General features: G+C 32.5%; 1 protein-coding gene across 1 annotated transcript; it reads right to left on the bottom strand.

Annotated features, from left to right (window-relative positions):
- Positions 1-10600: 10600 nt before the first annotated feature.
- LOC102584410 (mitochondrial Rho GTPase 1) lies at positions 10601-18835 on the bottom strand. The gene is made up of 14 exons (XM_006349605.2): positions 18431-18835; positions 18209-18341; positions 17614-17763; positions 17357-17533; positions 16994-17245; positions 16383-16451; positions 14380-14435; positions 13677-13758; positions 12983-13194; positions 12702-12771; positions 11883-11995; positions 11567-11717; positions 11227-11413; positions 10601-11068 (listed from the first exon to the last, which is right to left on the bottom strand). Exons 1-14 carry the CDS (start codon positions 18634-18636, stop codon positions 10995-10997), a joined length of 1932 nt encoding a protein of 643 aa, XP_006349667.1. The 5' UTR covers positions 18637-18835; the 3' UTR covers positions 10601-10994.
- Positions 18836-21090: the final 2255 nt, after the last annotated feature.

Here is a 21090-nt window from a genome sequence, read left to right as displayed (position 1 = left end):
AAAGAAAAATGGATAAAATATTTTCCGAAAAGGAATTTATAGTAGTCTATATAGATGACATACTAATATGTTCTAAAACCTACGAAGAACATTTAAAAAATCCGAAAGAATTATCAGAAATCTGTTTAAAAACGGAATTATTTTGAGCAAAAAAAAGGCAGAAATAAATAAAAATGAAATAGAATTTTTAGAAATGATAATTCAAAAAATGGAATTGAACTTCAAACACACATCTCAAAAAAATTGTAGAATTTCCTGATAAATTATCAACCAAACAGGAAATACAGAAATTTTTAGGATGTCTTAACTATGCTGGATAATTTATTCCAGACCTAGCAAAGAAAAGAAATTTATTACAAAAATTGATAAGAAAATCCAACAGACTTGGATGGACTGAAGAACATACCTAGTGTCTTAAACAAGTAAAAGAAGAATGCTCTAAGTTGCCAAAACTTAGATTACCAGAAGAAAAAGATAATTTGGTATTACAAATTGATGCGTCAGACTATCATTGGGGAGCATTATTGCAAACCGATTTAAATGAAATCTGAAGGTACACAAGTGGTACATTCAATGAAGCAGAAACAAGATAATCAACCAATGAAAAGGAATTATTAGCCATTGTTAGATGAATTAGGAAATTTTCAGCTTTTCTTTTACAGAAACAATTTGTTATTAGAACTGATAACACGCAGGTGTCAGGACTAATTTTCAACAAACTTCCATCTGAACCGCAATACAGAAGATTGCATAGGTGGCAGGTTTTATTATCCTTCTATTCTTTTAAAATAGAACATATTAAAGAAATTCATAATTCTTTTGCAGATTTTCTATCAAGAAATGTCCAATATGGACGATCGAACAAATATCCTGATTAACAGGGTGTATGAAAAAATGCAACTTGTGGCGGAGTCCATAGATGACAAAAGCCAAAAATTATTCAACATCAAAGATCAATTAGCTAGCTTGACCGAACAAGCAAGAAAAATGCAATATGAAATTAATCAGCTAAGTAATGATCAAGCTGAAAGTATGAGTGAATTGCTACTCATATGTAAACATTTGGACACTTGTCCAAAACGGAATACCATTCCAAAAGGGAATATTAATCCCAACAAAGTGGCAGGAGATGTCCCACTAGCACCTAGTGCCAAAAACAACTCATCGGTAAGTTTGGATATGCTGAAGTCGGAGTCTAAGTACAAAGTTAAAAGCCAAACAATTCAGAAAGAAGCTCATTCTTCGAAAGAAGAAAAGGGCACTTCTTCAACGAAGGTTGATAAAATAATTTCTGGGAAACCATAAGGAAGCACTAACAAAGTTCCATTAGGAACAAAAGTTTTCTCTTCTTTTCAGGTTGGAAAGCAAAATCTAAAGGAGGAAGAATATCTTGCCTTCACAAGATATATTTACAATCTCCCTGAAGAAAGTGGAGAAACATTTGGAGTTTTAGAAACAACAAGTTTGTTTCCAAGAATTTTGATATTCCCAAATGGATCACCGGACTTTACCGCTCAACTATTTGAATTTGGATAGCTAGATCGAGTCTATACTAAACCAGACTTGCTTGAGATATCTAAACTACCAGAACAACTGAGGAATTCAGTGAAAACCTATGCACAAGGCGATGGAGTTTATTGTAGATTCTTTAGTATCGCTATAGAGAGCAAGGACTTGCAAACATATTTTCCTACCATTAACTACATTACGGTGGAAAAATTAAAAGATTTTAACATCAAAGCAACCGGAGTAGATAAAAAACTCCCTCACCTAAATAAAAAATGGATACAAACAAAACGAGCATTGGGAATTAAAGCATTATATTTTATTCTCAAACATTATTACAATGAAGATTACAAGGTATTAGATCAAGACCTTCATTGGGTCTTAATGACAAAAGGAAAAACAAAATCCGATATACTGAAGGATAAAGTCCTTGACATTGAGCTTCATCGACTGGAAGCCACAGAAGAAACATGGAAGCTTGCTTGCAAGTTTCTAGACCATAAACACTCATCACAAGGATCAGAATAAAATCACAACTAGAATCAACGGCTGTAAAAGCAACAATGTAGCAGGTTAGAAGACAAAGAAAAAGACGTAAGCACTTACGTCAAGAAAAAGGAAGAATCTTATCTCTTTAGTCAAAAAGAGATATCACATCAGGTCGCCAAACAGCATCTTAGCACAAGATGATTGAAGGATGAAAAAAGAAATATCAAAGTTCTTAGGGAGGTCCCTAAAATTGTAAATCAGTCCCTCCTTACATCTATAAAAGGAGAGGAACTTCACATAAATGAGGCAAACTAATCTTTCTTTAAAACATCCATTAGAGAAAATGTTAGGTACCTCAAAGTGTGAGTAGTAACTTGTCCCGCTAGGGAAAAGTATTCTCTAGAGATATGTTTTAAGTGTGTAAAATATGTAAGGTTTGTTTGTAAGAATAATATTATGAAATAAACAGTTTGGTTATAATACCTCTCTTCTCTAAATTCCAAGAATAAGTTTTAAGTGAGGTTGCGATCTTCAGCCTAAAGGAGGAACGGTAGGAAAGTAGTCAATAGACTGAGGTCAAGGAGGCGAAAAATCGTTCATAGCCTGAAGGGAGAACTATTGTGGTAGTGACAAGAATTTATTCATCGAAAGAACTTGAGAAAGGTATAAACGTAAAACTTTGTATTTCATAATTATTATTGTTAACAACAAATCGTACTATATTTTATTTTAACTTAGAATATAAAAAAGAATACTTAGTACCTGTAGGGAAATTAAAATATATTGTTTAAAGATCAAACATTACATGTGAATACAATATTTGTCTATCTTATATGCTTGTTGTAGCATCAAAATATAAATATGTTGAAAGACTTTCAATATCACTTACATCTTGTAAGAAAAAGAGCGTGAGAACACCGCATAGCATTGCATTATATTAATAAAGCAATTCCTGAAATGGAAAAGGCATACTTAAGTACAAGCGTAAGATCTACAAAGCTCATAGTAGCAATACATGAAATGAGAATGCTTAGAATACAAGAGTATTTTGAATACAAAAATGCCAAAAGCATATTATATATATATATATATATATATATATATGATTTCTTTTGGTGAAGTTTGCTTTGCTTCTACCCGTTGCCACTACAACAGTTGAAAAAGTTTTTTCGACAAGAATGACTTGCGGAATCGAATGGAAGATGAATTCTTGGATGACTACATAATGCCTTATAGAGAAAAAAATTAAAGATGTTTCTAATAAGTGTATTGTGAAAACATTTCAAGAGATAAAGTGTCGTCGAGTGCAATTGTAGTTACCGATTCACATATTTTTATGTGTATACGAGGCTATCACTTAATATATTTATCCTACTTCATTTTCTTTAGTCTATCCATTGATATTTTGTAAGTTTTTGTTTTGAGATTATTCATTTTGGATAGTTGGTTAATCTGATATAGAACAAGGAAAGAATATGAGCAACTTGAAGCATTATATAGAGATCAACAATTGAGGTATGAATATTTTGTAGCCAATCTTGATAATCTGACCGGTGCAATGTGTTTTTTTTCTTACTTGTCCTAGTGTATAAACATTCCTGACGAAAATTATGGTTCCTTCACTGTATCTGATGCGTGAGCAATTTTAATTTGAAAGTCCAACGTTGAATGAGATGAGTCCTAATCTAATACCATGTAAAATTAGGTATTGGACCTAACTCATACCCTAAAAGATAGTTTTAAGGAAGGAGTCTTATAAGGAGCTCACCTATGAACTATATTCATTAACCATCAAATGTGTCACTTTTTTTTTTTTCATTTTTTAATACTAATCCTAATGGTATCAACTCAGGATTCTTTCCAAAGTGAGTTATTTTACTAGTCTTATCCCAAAAATGTAATTCAATATTTTATTGGGCTGCTTTGACCTGTCACTTCTGTTATGTGTCACTTTATCATTGGTTCATCTACTCAAAATTGTTTCCAATTCATACAATATCATATGTCAATATAGCTAATTAAAAAGAGCATGACCAACAAAAAAAGATTTTCAAAAAGGACAAGGTCAAATTTATTGAAGCAAAGTGATCAGTTACGTTGGGATAGATTGAGGTCAAATCATTGGTATGTCATCAACTTCTCATAGGAGAAAGCTGTTACTATTATGATATGGATTGAATTTTATTTGAGTGGATATAAATGCATGAATTTGAGGAATAAATAAAGAGATTATTATAATAATCCATCTAAATATATTAAAGAAAAATCACCCCACGTATCTATTTAAGGAGTAATATTACAAGTTTTAGATCTATTTTTAAAATATTACTACTTATAACATTTTAATTGCAAGTTATAACGGATCATTTTTTATTTATAATTAAATTAATTCCACTTCATTAAATAATTAGTCTTTTATAATTATATTTTAATTAATAGGTGAGATAAATAAAATTAATAAGAGGGAATCAATGGTAATTATCTATTACACTTTTTTAGGAATTTTTTTACCTTTCACACATAATGTTACACCTTTTTAGGGATTCTTTTACTGTTCACGTTCAACATTTACTCAAATGGTAGATCTTTCTCTCTCACCATCATCATTCTTTTTCTTTGTACATCCAAAAGAAGGAACAGTAAATCTTTCTCTCTCATCATCTTCATTCTTCTTCTTTGTACACTCAAAAGAAGGGCAAATCTTCTAAACAATACAAAGAATTAAGAGTTTAGGCTGACAAAAAACATGTTGAAGAATCAAAAACATCATCATACACTTAGAAAGGTCCTAGATTCGTTAGAAAGGGTTTCTAATGTTGAAATTGAGGCTTCCTCTTTTAACATCTTGACTCTAACACCGCCGATCAATGGGAATGTGAATTCGATGAACAAGTGTGTTACCACTCCCAAGAAAAAATAAACCCCAATAAAGTTGTACATGATCATATTTAGTATATTTTTCACATGAAATTGATATACTATGTAGTTGGTATGATTTTTTTTATATTAATACGTTTGTGCATTGGCATGAAGTTTGTATAAATATGGTATGACTTTTCCACAGTTGTATTTAAATTATTTTCCGATTGAAGTTGATGAAATGGGGATGAAAATTAATATGAAATTATATGTATTTCTATCTTTTTGTGATTTTTTCTTCAATGTTGTTTCAGTGATTATGGTATGTACACATGTCTATTTGCTGAATATATTAGCAATGGAGTTTTTGATATGGGTCTCATTGATATCGATGCAAAGTACCATCGTCAAAGATACGCCACAATTCTATGATAGTATGGAAGAAGCAAGAATGTTGATGGCGCAATTAGTGAGACTGAAGTAACTGGAACTGTTGCTAGTAAATTTGGTGGACCCCGCATAGCAAAAGAACATGCTTCGGATACTATCAATATCCTACACCAAGATCATGAAAAATATATTTGAGATAGTTGATTGTAGCTTAGACTGTTAACTAGTACATGTTTTTTTAATTATTATATGGTGTATATTTGTTTTTGCTACAGTTTTTTACAACAATATCTAGGGATAAGGGTTTGAAAAATACCCCAACTTTTGGTCGGATTTGTTATTGCGATACTAAACTTTCATAAGGACCTATTTACCTCCCTAGGCTATTTTAATATCGTATTTTTTACCCCCTGAACTATTTAATTGTGTATTTTAAAGGTATATATGTGCCCACATGGATACATTACTATTTATAATTTTGCATTATTTTTTATGTTTACGTGGGCAAATATATATGTTTAAAATACGGTATTAAATAGTCTAGAGAGGTAATAGGTCCTCATGAAAGTTTAGTATCGCAACAGCAAATCCGACCAAAGTTGAGATTATTTTTCAGACCCTTTATCCCCCAATATATACTATGCACTATTTTACATTATCAAATTTATTCTTCCCAGATTTATATCAGTTGGATACCAACTTCATATATTTTTATTTTTAGTCTTTGTCTTAAATTTCCAAGTCAGATACCAAGTGTATACAAATTGGATATCAGCATAAGCCAGATTTATATTGAATTTTTAGTTTTGAAAAACACATGATAAACATAGTAATAATTAAAATGTTTTGAGATTCCTTTTATAGGACAACTGTATACATGGTTACACTTAAGTTTTTCAAATGGATATTAATTGGATACAACATTAACTAGTATTAGGTTGACTAATTTGGTTGAAATCTCAATTACAGCTTAGTTTTTCTATTTTTCCAGCTGGATATCAGTTGGATACCAAATAGATACCAATTGAATACAACAATAACTAGTTTTATGTTAGCTAATTTGGTTCAAATCTCAACTACGTCTTGTTTTTTCTATTTTCCAATGGGATATCAATTGGATACCAATTAGAAATTACATTAACTAGTCTTAGGTTGGCTAATTCGTTTGAAATCTCAATTAATATTTTTTTTAAAATTTTCCAGTGGGACATCAGTTTGATACCAAGTGTATACCAATTGTATACAACATTAACTAGTTTTAGGTTGGCTAATTCGGATGAAATATCAATTACATGTTTTTTCAATCAGTTGGACTTCAGTTAGATACCAAATGGATACCATTTTCATACTTAAATTTGACTTAATATTAGCATCTATCCTAAGTTGCGATGTTATCGCATTTACTAGACCACTATACAGATTGGAAGATTCATAGATAATTCCCTCCATCTGAAAATCAACATATTTTCATGTTTCATTAAAAAAAAATAACCGTCAATCTTACATAATACAAAGGAATAATAAATATGTTGTATTTATATTCACTTTTCATACCATAATAATACAAATTTCATCCACAACTTCATTCTTCTCACACAAATATATACACACTCGTCATTACTTATTCATACTATATCATTCCAAACAGTCTGCCAGAATTCATACCATAACACATTTCATAAAAAAATAACAGTCTATCGTACATAATACAAAGGAATAATAAATGTGTTGTATTTATATTCAAATTTCATACCAACCTAATACAAATTTCATCCACAACTTCATTATTATCACACAAATTTATAGACACTCGTCATTACATATTCATATCAATATCATTCCAAACAGTCCACCAAAATTCATACCATAAAACACATTTCATACATTTAATTTTTTACACACATTTCATATATTTATAACGATAACGTCTTCACTATTTCATACACTGTCACGAAACAATATAATCAAATCATTCAAATATAAATATAAAATTGCCACATCCATGGTGTTTACAGTGTACAAATTACAAAAACCAGTATACAAAAAACTCATAACTCATTTATTCAATTTTCACAGAAATTATTTTGTAATATGAAACAAACGAAGGTTCATACAAAAAAAAATCACAATTTAAATCTATTATACACAACCAAAATCCGAAAATTTCATTTTTAATTTCATTGTTCTTAATTTTTATTTTTTTTGAAGTTGGAATAAAAATACAATTAATAAATCGCAATGAATCCTAACCAGAAGGATCCCATCTATCACCATGTTTTATTAATATTGATAAGAATCTGTCCATTACCACAAAATAAAAAAATTTGAACCAAGAATATTTTGGAATTAGTCGTGAATGACGACATAGAAAAAAAATCGAGGGACTGAGAAACGTATGAATAAAAAAAATCTGATTTTTGAATTAATTTTAATTGATTGAGTAAAAAAGGAAAACAAATTGACAGAAAAAAAATTAGAGGTAGAGAGAAAAGTTTGAAAAAAATATATATGATTTTTGATTTAATTATAACTGATTGAGTAAAAAAAGGAAACCAAATATTCTTATTTTTTTTTGAATCTCCTAAATTTATGGCGTTATTAATTATCCTTAATGTTATCTGGTTTTTTTTTTATGATATTTAAAAAATATTTTTTAGTACTATTTTAAAAAATCTTTTTTTAAATAAAATGTTACAACCTGAAAATTTTTATTGTTACAACTTGAAAATTTTATTCAACTGCTATAACTTAAAAATATTAGTCTAATAAATGTCATTTATAAAATTTTCACATATATTAATATTTCCACTCATAGCTTTCACTCGTAATTAAGAGTCAATAATTGTGATAAAGACATTCCAAAGATTTTTCCAAGGAGAAAGTTAAAGGAATTGTTTGGTAATTGGTAGGGTATATATATATATATAAAAGTTGGTAGGGTGTATAAGTATAATGTATTAGTAATGTTTGTATTAATTGTGTTTGCATTAATTATGCTTACATGCTGAAATTATTTCTTATCTGGTTTGCTATATTAAAAAAAAATATGCATTGCATAATTTCTAAAAATTTGTTTACAAAATACCCTCCACAAATATAGTGGAAAGGATGTAGATAAGGTTTTAAAGGGTAATTGTGTATTTACTCATGACTAATAAAATCCTTTGCATTACTAATATCATAAATTTTCATGTATTTGTTATTCATATCTTAATACCAAATAAAGTATACAATAATATACAAAATTAATGAGCACACATTATTTTTGGCCAAACACATATGCAGGCCCTTAAACTTGTCCTTAAATTTCATTTTGACACTCCAACTCAACCTTGTTCCATTTTAACCCTTCAACTCCAATTTTTATGTTCCATTTTGGCACTTCTAAGTGATGTGGCAGAGAGTGTGCATCACACATTCTCTAAGAGAGTGAAAGACAAAAAAAGTAGTATTTTTAAAAAATAATAAAAGATTACCCTTCAACTCTATTTCTTTTACATTTAACACAAAATACTAATTTTATGATTTCTTTATTTCTATATATGCTATTCAACTGTAATTTTGCATTTTAAAAATCGACGATCATCCGTTAATTATTGTAAAAAATTAAAACTGACGGATTATCGTTGTTTTTTTTTTATAAAAAAAAGTTACAATTTCTCTTTAAGAGTTTTCCTATATTTTTGCGTAAAAAATAACCGACGAAAGTGCGTCGATTTTCTTTCTTAAAAAAATCAATGACAACCCAACGAAGTCTATTGAGTTTCAACATTTTTTGGTAGTGTTATTAATTAGCAATGAACATGAGTTTTTTTTACTCGTATTTAATTAGTTGAATGAAAAATTAGAAAGCTGATATTTGAGTTAGTCCAAGTAGACTAGATATGAAAAAAATATATGTGATGTTATTTAAAATTAACTAATTAAGTTTTTTAAAAAACCAAACACACTTTCGCAGATTATTTTTTCACACAATAATGTACAGAAACTCTAAAAAAAAATATTTTAAAAAAAAAACAATGTTCATCCATTATTTTTTAACACAATAATGGCATGTGAAGTACACACATCTCACTTTGTTGGTTCTTTGGAAAGAAGTGCCAAAATGGAACATAAAAATTGGAGTTGAAGGGTTAAAATGGAACAAGGTTGAGTTGGAGTGCCAAAATGAAATTTAGCGACAAGTTTAAGGGTCTGCATATGTGTTTGGCCCATTATTTTTCTATGAAATCCCCATAAAAACATGTGGATTTGAAAGCAAAATATTGGTCTTACTTAACAAGTTTAGTTTTGTCATTTTATTATCACGATTCACGAGTAACAATCCAAAATCTTTGAACAATCTATATATCAATCAAGTATCTATGCAAAGCTGCAACAAATCCCTCAGCTTTGAAAACAAGGCGCTGTGGTATTTTTAGACTTTTATGCTGCATTTTCTTAGGGAAAATCCTGCAAGATCTTCTCTCCATCACGGGAGTCTACTAAAGTAAATTTGTCTAAAACTACTCTACATTACTACACTTTGCATTCAATTTTCGCCATTTTCGATAGTTCTCAACTTCTGAGTTAATTTTTGGATGGAGTAATTAGCCATGCATGCTCCATTTTTTAATAAAGAAATAGATCCTATCCCTTGAGCAGTTTACAATTATAAGAACTTATGCTATATTTGAAATCCAACCAAACAAGACCACCATATTCCTATAAGAATAGTTCCAGATCTAGAAATATATGTCAACATCCAACCCATTAAAGCGGTATGTGAGCAGGATTTTTAGGATATCATGAGACAGTTCGGTCCATCTGAACCCAGCTACATCGGGCTGTGGTGTTGCCTATCAAAAAAAATACTGTTTAGGAATACAAGCAAATCGAAGTTGTGTATCGATATAAATTTCATTATTTTGCTTGAAATACTTAGATTCTAAGCGACCTTATATCTTGGTGTAACTCAACTCGATCGATCAATCTACTAATGACCAAAATACTGTAAGCAACTGCAGCGTAGCTATAGCTATTCATTACAACTGGGAAGAAACATTTACTCGCAGGGACATATTGGTGCATCATCGTACAGTAATATTTTTCAAATGTTTTATTGTACATCAAGAAAACGTAATAATTTGTTTGAAAATCTATGATGAAACATACTACACATGTTCCATTTAAAAATGACATTAACCAATAACTTGTGTCATTCATTCCTATCATAATATTCCTCATACATCTACATTGGTGGACCACGAAATTTGAAATTAGTAAATATACTAATAATGCACATAGATCAATACATACAGACACACTGTTTACCTTTTTTACTATTCAGAATGAAACGTTAATTTTAAAAAAGAAATGAGAAAAAGTTAATTACGCAGATTTCCAGAAAAACTAATCCAGAGGAGCAACTATTCCCAGAATTGTTTTCACAGAACTTTTCTAATAATCATCTCCAAAGTCCAAATGCCACCTAAAAATTACATTACTAATAAACAATACCTCAAAGAGGTAAATTGTTCTTTCTAAAACAGAGTACGAAGAAGGAAAAATAGCGCCTAGCTGATACTTTCAACAGGAAATGGATAGGACCAGATAGACAAAACTCAAATAACCTTGGGAGAAGTCTGACCGTACTCTATGTACAAGGACATTTTGCTAATTCTCTGGTAGAGATCAAAGGAATAGCGGGAGAATTTTCTTATTAGGTCAAAAAGTTGACTATCCATTCTCGAGTAGACACAGGACATTACCTAGCTTGAGGTATTCTTCCGTGCAGCATAAGATCGATATGCTGCCAGTCCAACAACGGCAACAGCAGCCACAACTGCAATTTTAGTCAAGAGTCAGATGGAATACAATAATTTGATTCAAAAAAATTGGCTCTAATATGCCAGGCCTATCTTCAGTGCCAATGTTCATTCATTCAGTTCCATTTTCTACTTCTCTTTGGAGATATCTTTAGGGGTATTAGATTCAAAGTACCTGAAGTAAACATAAGAGAGCGATTAACAAGGTGACGATATCGTTTCTGGCTACGTCCAACTTCAGTTTCAGGAACACTTAAATGAGGGTGCTCTGCAGCAGTGACAATTCTATTGAACATGCTGTTCAGATCTCTCTCCTTCACACTAATGTGAATAGGTGCATCTATTCCAAAATTCTGACATATCTGGACAAATATTTCAAAATTTTATCAAAACAGCATATGTAGAAATAAAAACCAAGCATAAAATCTTTTTATGTAATTCATTTAAAACCCAGGGTACATTCACTACATTCGATCTCTGCACAAAACAGAACACAATTTGATCAATGTAAATACCTTTGCTGAATCTTTTATTGCCATTGGATATGAATCAAGATCATCCTTTGCAGCAACAAATAGACAAGGCACCATGAAACCACTAACTTCCCCTCGCCTTGCCACAGTCATCAGCAATTCCGATGCTCTTTTTAAAGAATATTCATCGGAGCTAAAGGGGGAAAAAAGAAGAAGAAAGTACTCACACAAAAAGCAAAGCATTATCAAGACAACGATGAAGAAGAAGGAACCTGTCTATATCCAAGGTGATGGACTATGCCAATGAATTCAACTATACACTACAAGCTGCTAGTCACTTGGATCTTGCATTACTCACCTGTCATATGCAAACACTGCTACATCACAAGATGCCAAAGATTCCTTAGTAGATAGAATCATCTTAACTTCATCTTCTGGAATCTCCCTAAGTACAAGTGTTTTCTTAGTTCCCTGCAATAAAACCCGTACTTAGTAAGATGGCAATTACTTGGATGTCAATCTAAGGGTATTAAACAGTCCGGGCCAACCCGGAACCGGACCAGCCAGAGGGGGCAGGGTTGGGCTGGGTTCATCACAAAAAGGAGCCGCACGATCATAGCTGGAGTATCGACGGCCCGGAATCGGTCCAACCCGGTAGCGTCACATCACTCCTGAACCGGTTACCCAGACCAGCCCTGATTTTTTTATATGTATTAAGAAGTTAAAAAAAAACTAAATTTTAATTAAATTAGAAAATATTATTTTAATATAAAACTGGTCCATCCCGGTCCAGTAGAACCCGGCCCTGCACGGGCCTAACTATACCCGGATAAACCCAGCTCGGTTGGAAATGGACCCTCCCAACCCGATAACCAACCCAGAGTCCAGACCCCAGCCCGGCCCCTTAATACCCTTATGTCAATTTCGAAAGCATTCAGCAAGGGAATACAATTGCAAATGCAATGATCACATATATTGCACAGGATGCGCATCCATGGATCAAAGAAAAGCATGACTCTATTAATTAACCCTATGCATATTCGTAATGAATCATGTGCATAGAACCTAACACATGTAGGAGCTCTTACTCATAGTTGCAGTACACTGGTACACCAGTTTTAGAAAGATCAACTAACATCCTATCAAGTCAAATGAGAATTCTTCTGAGAGCACTTACCCCAAGACGGTCAACAACATTAACAGCATAGTGCTCGTCAGTTGTCACCGCATAATTTTCTGAGAAAGGCCTTTAGCGAAAAAAAGTTATGCATCAGAAATTGCCAGGCTAAGGATAGTTAAGAAAATGACAGAAGGGAGATATGGTCATTTGGCTGGCCAATTACAAGCAAAATGGAAATCTGCTATATACAAAAAAGAATTTTGGAAAAATGCTTAATAGCCAGAAACAAGGACTATTATTAACAACAGCAATTCACTAACTTAAATTCATATAGATACCTTCCCAACAACGACTTCAGCAAGGCCGACTTGCCAGATCCTTTAGGACCGAAAACAAAACACTGGTAAACATTTCGATCTGTCTGTTGTTTCTTGCGATCAACTGATTTTCTCCTGGTAAGACGGAGTGCTGATGCAGCACCACAGTTATACCCAATGTATATCAAGTTGGCCAAACTCTGAGCTGGTTCCAGCAACGTCATAAGAGCCCACTGATATTGCAAGAATAAGCAGTTTTGATCTTTAATAACATGCCTTAACAGAAATTATTTTTTGTCCGGTAGAAGTAGATGTCAACTAGAGCATGTGACATTATAAGCATTATATGTAAAAAGGTAAAAGTACACCAGAAATAGCAGACTAGCAAAATCCCATTTATTAATAAAAAAATCCTGGAGAGCAATCTATAAGATAAATATCCTAATGACCTTGTACACAGTTTTCTGAAGAAAAAAAAGGAAGGAAAACCAAAGTCCATTAAATTTTGGGTGGTGATCTATCTACTACATTTGAACAAGTTAACTGCTCAAAGCATGTAGGGCATGTAAGCAAGAAAGGTATATTTCCAAATTATCTGATCTTGAAAGGAAATGATATCGGATCTGTTGGAAGAAATTTGAAAGTATTATGAAACCCTCTTGACAGTGCAATAACCAGGAGAGGGGAATGAAGAAAGAAAGTTAGCAGTAAGAACCTCAGATAGGAAAGCAGAAAGAGACAAGCCCCCCAATGGAGTTCTTTCGACAGCATCCTTGTAGGGAGCTTCACCCCAGGGACTGCAATTTTTCAAACATAAAAAGCCAGGTTTAGCAATCAGCTCAGAGGGAAGGGCAACTAAAAAGAGAGAGAAGACAAGTCGAGAACACTTCTCAACATAAGATTCAAACAAAGAGGATCGGTGATAATGAGAAAAATTATTTTACAAAACCTGTACTAAAAGAAAATCAGATAACTGAAAAGAGAAGTTGTCTAAATCAATCTGCAAGCATAATCCTAACTCATCCCTAGTAAAGTCAAAAGACTGAAAACTTCACATCCTCGCAATTAGCTGCACACAAATTACTCAGAGCTACCATTTAAGAAAAGACTCGACACTCTATATGAGATTCACGGTAGAAGTGTTACAAATCTGCTAAAAGCTTGTCTTATTCGATCAAATTTTATGTGTCAAGCAAAAGCTTAAAGGCATATTTCACAAATTCCCCCTAGAGGATTGAAATAATTTTGTAATAACGAAAGTGGAAACAGATGTAAAAAGTGAAACAACTTCAATCAATGAATGGACAAGATTTGTAACAAGTAGTATCCTAATAACTAAACCTACAGTCTTAGCAGGAAGTGTGCACCAAAACCATCCAAACATACATAATTCAAAGAGCTCAAAGAAACCTTTTTACCTTTCCGGTGCAGTTGAAAAAAGATCATCAAGCTCAGAATTTCTGAGAACTCCATCCTGCATAAAACAAAGATTATAGATTTAGGAACAAAAAAAAAAAGTTCAAAATTTCTGGTATTATCCAAAGAATTTTAAGGCTTGGCAAAAAGTATTTGCATAATCACCAGTCTTACTAGTATTTTGTTTTAATAACTGTGATGTCCAAGTCAGCTTGCACACACCTTGACTAATTCCACGGGACACCTGCTACCCCCACCAGCAGGTATCGAGTTACTCTATTCATCGAGGCTTGGACAGATGGAGAGAAATCACCTAGTATTTTGCCGCCACTGAGACCTCATGGATCTCAATCCACTTCATTGACCATTATGAATAATCTCATTTGGCGGGCGGGTTGGGGGCATAGGAAAAAACTCACACTTCACTGAAACAGGAAAGGATCAACAGACCACTGACATTTCAAATAGGAAATTGTTACACAACCAAATTCTGACATTTGTCTGAAATTTCTCCAAAAGAATTTCCACTCAAACTAGAGCATACCACCTACCTAGTGACATATTTGGAGGGGTTCCTAAATTTATCCAAAAAGTAGTAGCTAATTAAAACTTCAGTAATAGAATATATCTCAGACAGGAAAAATATGTAGAAAGCTATGTCCAAATCTCTCCAAGTCAATGAAAGGAAGACCAACAACTTAGATATAGAAAAATAACAGTGTGGAAAACAAACTCAAACTACCCAGATAAAAAAGAGATAGGGATATTATAAGACAAAATTGGCAAAAAGATTGCTTTCATGTTGGTATATGATGTGACGTGAAGATCTAAAAGATTACCCAGAACTCTGCAATGGTAGAAGTAAACACCTTTTGGAACAGTACTGACTGAGGATATTAATTGGTTTTGTGTAACGATAAAACTACTTCAAACAAAGACAAGAAGAGAGCTTGGGCATTCAAAATATGTTATCCTCGTGAAAAAACTAAAAAGTTTCGCCTCCCTGAAGAAACAAAAATAAGGAAAAAAACAATACACCTGCAACTTGACACGGCTTAATTATGGAATCAAAATTGCAGCAAAAACAGATAGAGCTCCTCTTTCATCCAGATATGAGGACTGTAACGAGAAATAAATCCTAAATCTCTGTCCAAATCTGTAAGCTTGGACAAATTCTTAGTGTTCTTCCAATTCTCTGAGTCTGAATCTTTATACAAGCGAAGCAATTGGCGTCTGACCATCTTCCATTCACTCTTTATCCTCTTCAAGTTCACTTTGGAATCTTTAAAAAAGTGGGGACAATTGGAATTTGGCTCAATTTAATTCCTTGAAGTTCAATTTTTCATTTCTAATTTGGTCAAATTTACATTGTGACTAAATAATTGTTCATTAGTCTTAGCAACTAAGTTGAGCGGACTCTTCAGTTTCGATGCCGCACCAGTGTCGGATTCTCCAAGAATACACTACTTTTGGCGAATCCGACACACACCCCTTGATATTTTAAGAGTCCGAACAACATTCTTTTGGACTTCCTGTATCAAAGATTGCTCTCTATCTTAACGACCCAAGAGTTCTGGTGAGATCAATTCACTGCATAACCTTTAGTTACTCAGAGCAACCCCACCCCCTAGAGACAATGGATGCATATAATGATCCACTTTATTATCAAGTCATATTAAATGCATGAAAAAGAAAACAGTTACTCCCTTTGTCCCAATTTATGTGGAACTTTTCGTTTTTCGAGAGTCAAGCAGTTTAAGTTTGACCAGGAATTTGTGCATGAAATCTTCAAAAAAAAATAAAAAATGAAATTTATATAATTGTAAATTACGTAAAAAGTACTATAAGTCACAATAATTGATAATTCAAAATGTTTAAAAGATCCATGAAAAATTAACGGTCAAAGATAGACTTGTTTGAATCTCGAAATCCGAAAAGTGCCACATAAAATGGGACGGAGGGAGTACTTATATAAAAGAAAATGCATGAAAAAATAGTGTCATACTTTATCAGTGTCAAATGTGCTGAAGACCCCTTTCAAGAACTCCACTGCTTCGCTGGTCAGTTCCAGACTCTGCAAGCAGACAAACATTATTGAGAAGGGAACTAAAAGAAAGACAGCGTTCCACAAGAAAAATATGAGTATACCACTGGAGTTTTCTTGTAACAAACAATATTGTGTAAGACAACTTACACCTTCAGAAAAATGAAAAAAAAAATGAAGCAGCATTGGGACAGAGAAAGACGGTTCCTATCATCTGATCCTTGATAATTTTCCATCATAGGAACTCTGAACAACGGAGCTGATTCACCATGAACCAGAAACTCTGTGCAAACTAGGTCAACAAATTATTGATATTCGACATGATTTTTCCTGTTAGCCTCAGTGCCAAGTTTCTTCCAAACACAGACAGCCAACTATAACCTAAGTTGCACGGACTCTTCACTTTCGATGCCACACCCGTGTCGGATTCTCCAAAAATACCCTACTTTTGGCGAATCCGACACGCACCCCTCGACATTTTTGAAGAGTCCAAGCAACATAGACTATAACCCTAACAATATCTTGCACGAAACAAGTATCATAATAATCATCTGCTTCAAAAATAGTCTCACCTGATCGGGAGCTTTTTTGAATGGTATTGTAAGGTTATCATCCTTCAGCTTGATTTCATCATTGTACCCAAATTTCCTTAACACGGTCCAAGTGGTCTCAAGTCGACCCTTCTCTATAAAAAGTGCATGAAGAAAAAGAAACCCTGTCAATGTAAGGCCCAGGTCATTTACACCTTGAGGTAGCTTCTCCTGTACTACTCTTTTGACACCCACTATCTCAGCAGGCTGCAGGGGAGCATTGAAGCACTTAATCTGCCAATTTTTTATGGAAATAAAAAACAGAAAATGCTATAGAATAAGGTTTCTTGAAAGAAAGTAATCGAATGTTTTAATAAACTCGAGGACTACAAAATGAAGAATAACCTGAAACTCATTAAGCTCTTCATCATTGAGAGCGTCATCCATGTCATGATCACAAAGAATAAATATCCGTTTCAGTGCTCTAACACAACGAGGTTTAAGAGCCTGAGTTTCATGATCAAAGAGTGGAGCTGTTGGATGAAGTACAGCTTTCTGAGCATAATAGAACACTTCAGGTACCTGTAAAGGTTAAAAATTATCATTCTGTTGAACTAAAAAACCTTTGCAAGGAAAAATCCCTAGTAACAAGTTGCACCCACCTGAACTAGGTTTGCAGCAGAACATTCTATGCAAGTCTCAATCTCACGGAACTGTTGCATGATTGGAGCCATCACTTGCTCAAGATTCATATGATGCTCCTCATCTCGCTTATCTAGCTTACAGCCAACAACAATTACCGGCACCTTGATCTAACCATGGTAATTCACGTGATTAAATGCATAGAAGTCACATTCTCATTTCTCAATGCAGACTATAGAAGTAATTATCCATCCAAAAAAAATTGCACTTAATTACTTTCCATAACAATGATACTGGAACGACTATATAATTGCATGAACTAAAAAACAAACAACACTTTCTAGGTTACAATGCCACAATACTAAAACTAACTCATGAATACATAGGCCTAATAATACAGAATTCAATCCATTTACAGCAAAAACACGTAAACTTTTCAGGAATTAGCAAATTTTGGCCAATATTTTAAAATGTGTGTTTTACCATTCCAATAGGAAGATATTCATTTTTTTTTGTTTGATTCAGAAATATCTAAAAAAAAAAATTAGAAAAATGAACAAAAATATTTTTCAAAACTACATTAACAATAACAATAAGGCACACAAAATTGGACACCTCTAAGCGACGGAACTCATAAAGCCAGAAAGTAGTCAAGCGATTGAGTGTAGAAGGCTGATCGCAAGCATAGGTAAGGACAACAGCATCGGCTCGCTTCAATTCTTCAGCAACCTTACCTCTGCTCTCCAAACTACACATCATCGCATACATCAATTCATCGAAACATTATAACCTTGATAACAAATCAACTATTCAATTTCCAAAATACACAACACGAACCTTGAGGAAGTATCAATGATCGTAACAGGAACATTATCAGGATAGAGATCGGCAGGAAGTCGAGTTGGAGGAAGCACCGGTGGAACTTCTTCCGGAAAAGTTTCACTAGCGGCAGCTGTAATGAGGCTTGATTTGCCAGTAGCACGGTCGCCGACGACGACGACACGGACGTTAGTACGGCCACCGGAGATTGAACCGCCGAGCATTTGAATGAGATATTGTAGATTTGACACTGCAAAATGGGAATCGAATCGAATCAAATCAAAATATATTAGTCACTTATTATTTTGTTCCTCTGTGGAGGAGGAGTTTTCTGTTGCTTTTTAATGGAGGATGTATGTATGATTGAGGTGTACAACTACTATGTGGAATTAGTGGGAAGGTAACTGTCGAGAGTCTAATCCATGGCGGATGGGTTTTTTTTAGGAATTGGGCTTCTAAGTACTAGCCCACTATGAAAATCTTGGCATAAATAGTCATTTTCTTCTAAAATATATAGAACCTCTGTTTATATTAAGTAATAAATTGCCAAATATGTAAAGATTTAAAATTTTAATCACTTTATAATCCAACTTTTATACCTGGCCCATTTCCATGGCCATTTCTTTTATAATTTTTGTCTGACTTGACCAAAGTGTGACATGCTATCTCATAAGTATTGTGAGGAAGCGATTGTTGCTCATACGACATGATCGTACGAGGTCGCACCCAATACGATCATTCGAGGTGAACATAAGTCTGAAGTTTCAACTTATAAATATAGTTCAAATTCAGACCTTTCATGAAAGTTAGGCTCTAAGACCATCTCTATTTTACTCTCCATTCTCTGTACTTGGAGAGAAATAGAGAACGAGTTCTCCAATCACTCTTTATTTCACTCTCTATTCTTCAATTATAGAGAGTTGAATAGTAGTTCTCCAAATTTGGAGAACTACTATTCAACTCTCTATAATTGAAGAATAGAGAGTGAAATAAAGAGTGATTGGAGAACTCGTTCTCTATTTCTCTCCAAGTACAGAGAATGGAGAGTAAAATAGAGATGGTCTTAGAGCCTAACTTTCATGAAAGGTCTGAATTTGAACTATATTTATAAGTTGAAACTTCAGACTTATGTTCACCTCGAATGATCGTATTGGGTGCGACCTCGTACGATCATGTCGTATGAGCAACAATCGCTTCCTCACAATACTTATGAGATAGCATGTCACACTTTGGTCAAGTCAGACAAAAATTATAAAAGAAATGGCCATGGAAATGGGCCAGGTATAAAAGTTGGATTATAAAGTGATTAAAATTTTAAATCTTTACATATTTGGCAATTTATTACTTAATATAAACAGAGGTTCTATATATTTTAGAAGAAAATGACTATTTATGCCAAGATTTTCATAGTGGGCTAGTACTTAGAAGCCCAATTCCTAAAAAAAACCCATCCGCCATGGATTAGACTCTCGACAGTTACCTTCCCACTAATTCCACATAGTAGTTGTACACCTCAAATATTATATATAATATTATTGCAATTTATGATATTTAGACATTTAGAATAAAATATAATTTTATATTAAATGAAGAATTTGAAAATAAAATAAAATTATGTATTACATAAAGATTAAGAGTGATTATTTGAAAAAAGAAGAAATGATTTATATTATGAAATAAGAAAATAAGAATGGAATACAAATAATAATATAATATTGAGGAGAGAGAAAAAAATTCATTTTTAGAGAGTAAAATAGAGAATTGGGTTGAAATTGATTGTCTGAAAAAATAGAAAACTCTATATTTGGAGAGTAAAGACATTTAGAATAAAATATAATTTTATATTAAATGAAGAATTTGAAAATAAAATAAAATTATGTATTACATAAAGATTAAGAGTGATTATTTGAAAAAAGAAGAAATGATTTATATTATGAAATAAGAAAATAAGAATGGAATACAAATAATAATATAATATTGAGGAGAGAGAAAAAAATTCATTTTTAGAGAGTAAAATAGAGAATTGAGTTGAAGTTGATTGTTGAAAAAATAGAGAACTTTGTATTTGGAGAATAAAATAGATGATAGGGTTGGAGATTCCCTAAGATATCATATTTTTAATTTTAGCAGTTCAAAAGATTCATATGAAAGTTTGAAGTTTAAATTTCTTACTTTAGTTTCTAAGTTCTTTTTTCTTCTTTTGATATATTGCAAAAAAAACAAAAAACAAAAAAAATATATATTTGTATTGCACCTTCCTTGCCATGTCAACGAAAATGTCTAATAGATATTCATTTTGAACAATAAAAGTGTTTAATAGGTACTACCCTAGTTAATGTGTCTAAGTGAATTATGCGAACAACTTTGATACACTCGAAAAGAAGAAAAAGTTAATGCTCCCCTATTTCCATCTCTTTCAGTTGCTTTTGTTTCTCTTTTTTCTTTGCTAGTATCATTTTTAATTTTTTTTTTTTTATAATAACATTTGACATATAAATAAGAGATAACGTGTTGTAGTGGTGTGGTTGTTCTCTCTTAATTATATCGGATGAAAAATATATTATGGATGGGCGTTCAATTTTCGTTTGATTTTTTTAAAATCAAATTACAATTCGTTTCTTTAATTTTTTATTTAAAAAAATATGCACCGAACATCGAACTGAATTAGTTCGATTCAT

Source organism: Solanum tuberosum, unplaced genomic scaffold (assembly GCF_000226075.1).
Source record: "Solanum tuberosum cultivar DM 1-3 516 R44 unplaced genomic scaffold, SolTub_3.0 scf00110, whole genome shotgun sequence".
NCBI lineage: Eukaryota > Viridiplantae > Streptophyta > Magnoliopsida > Solanales > Solanaceae > Solanum > Solanum tuberosum.
The sequence above is the reverse complement of the archived record's forward strand: the minus strand, read 5'-3'. Positions and strand labels throughout refer to the sequence as shown.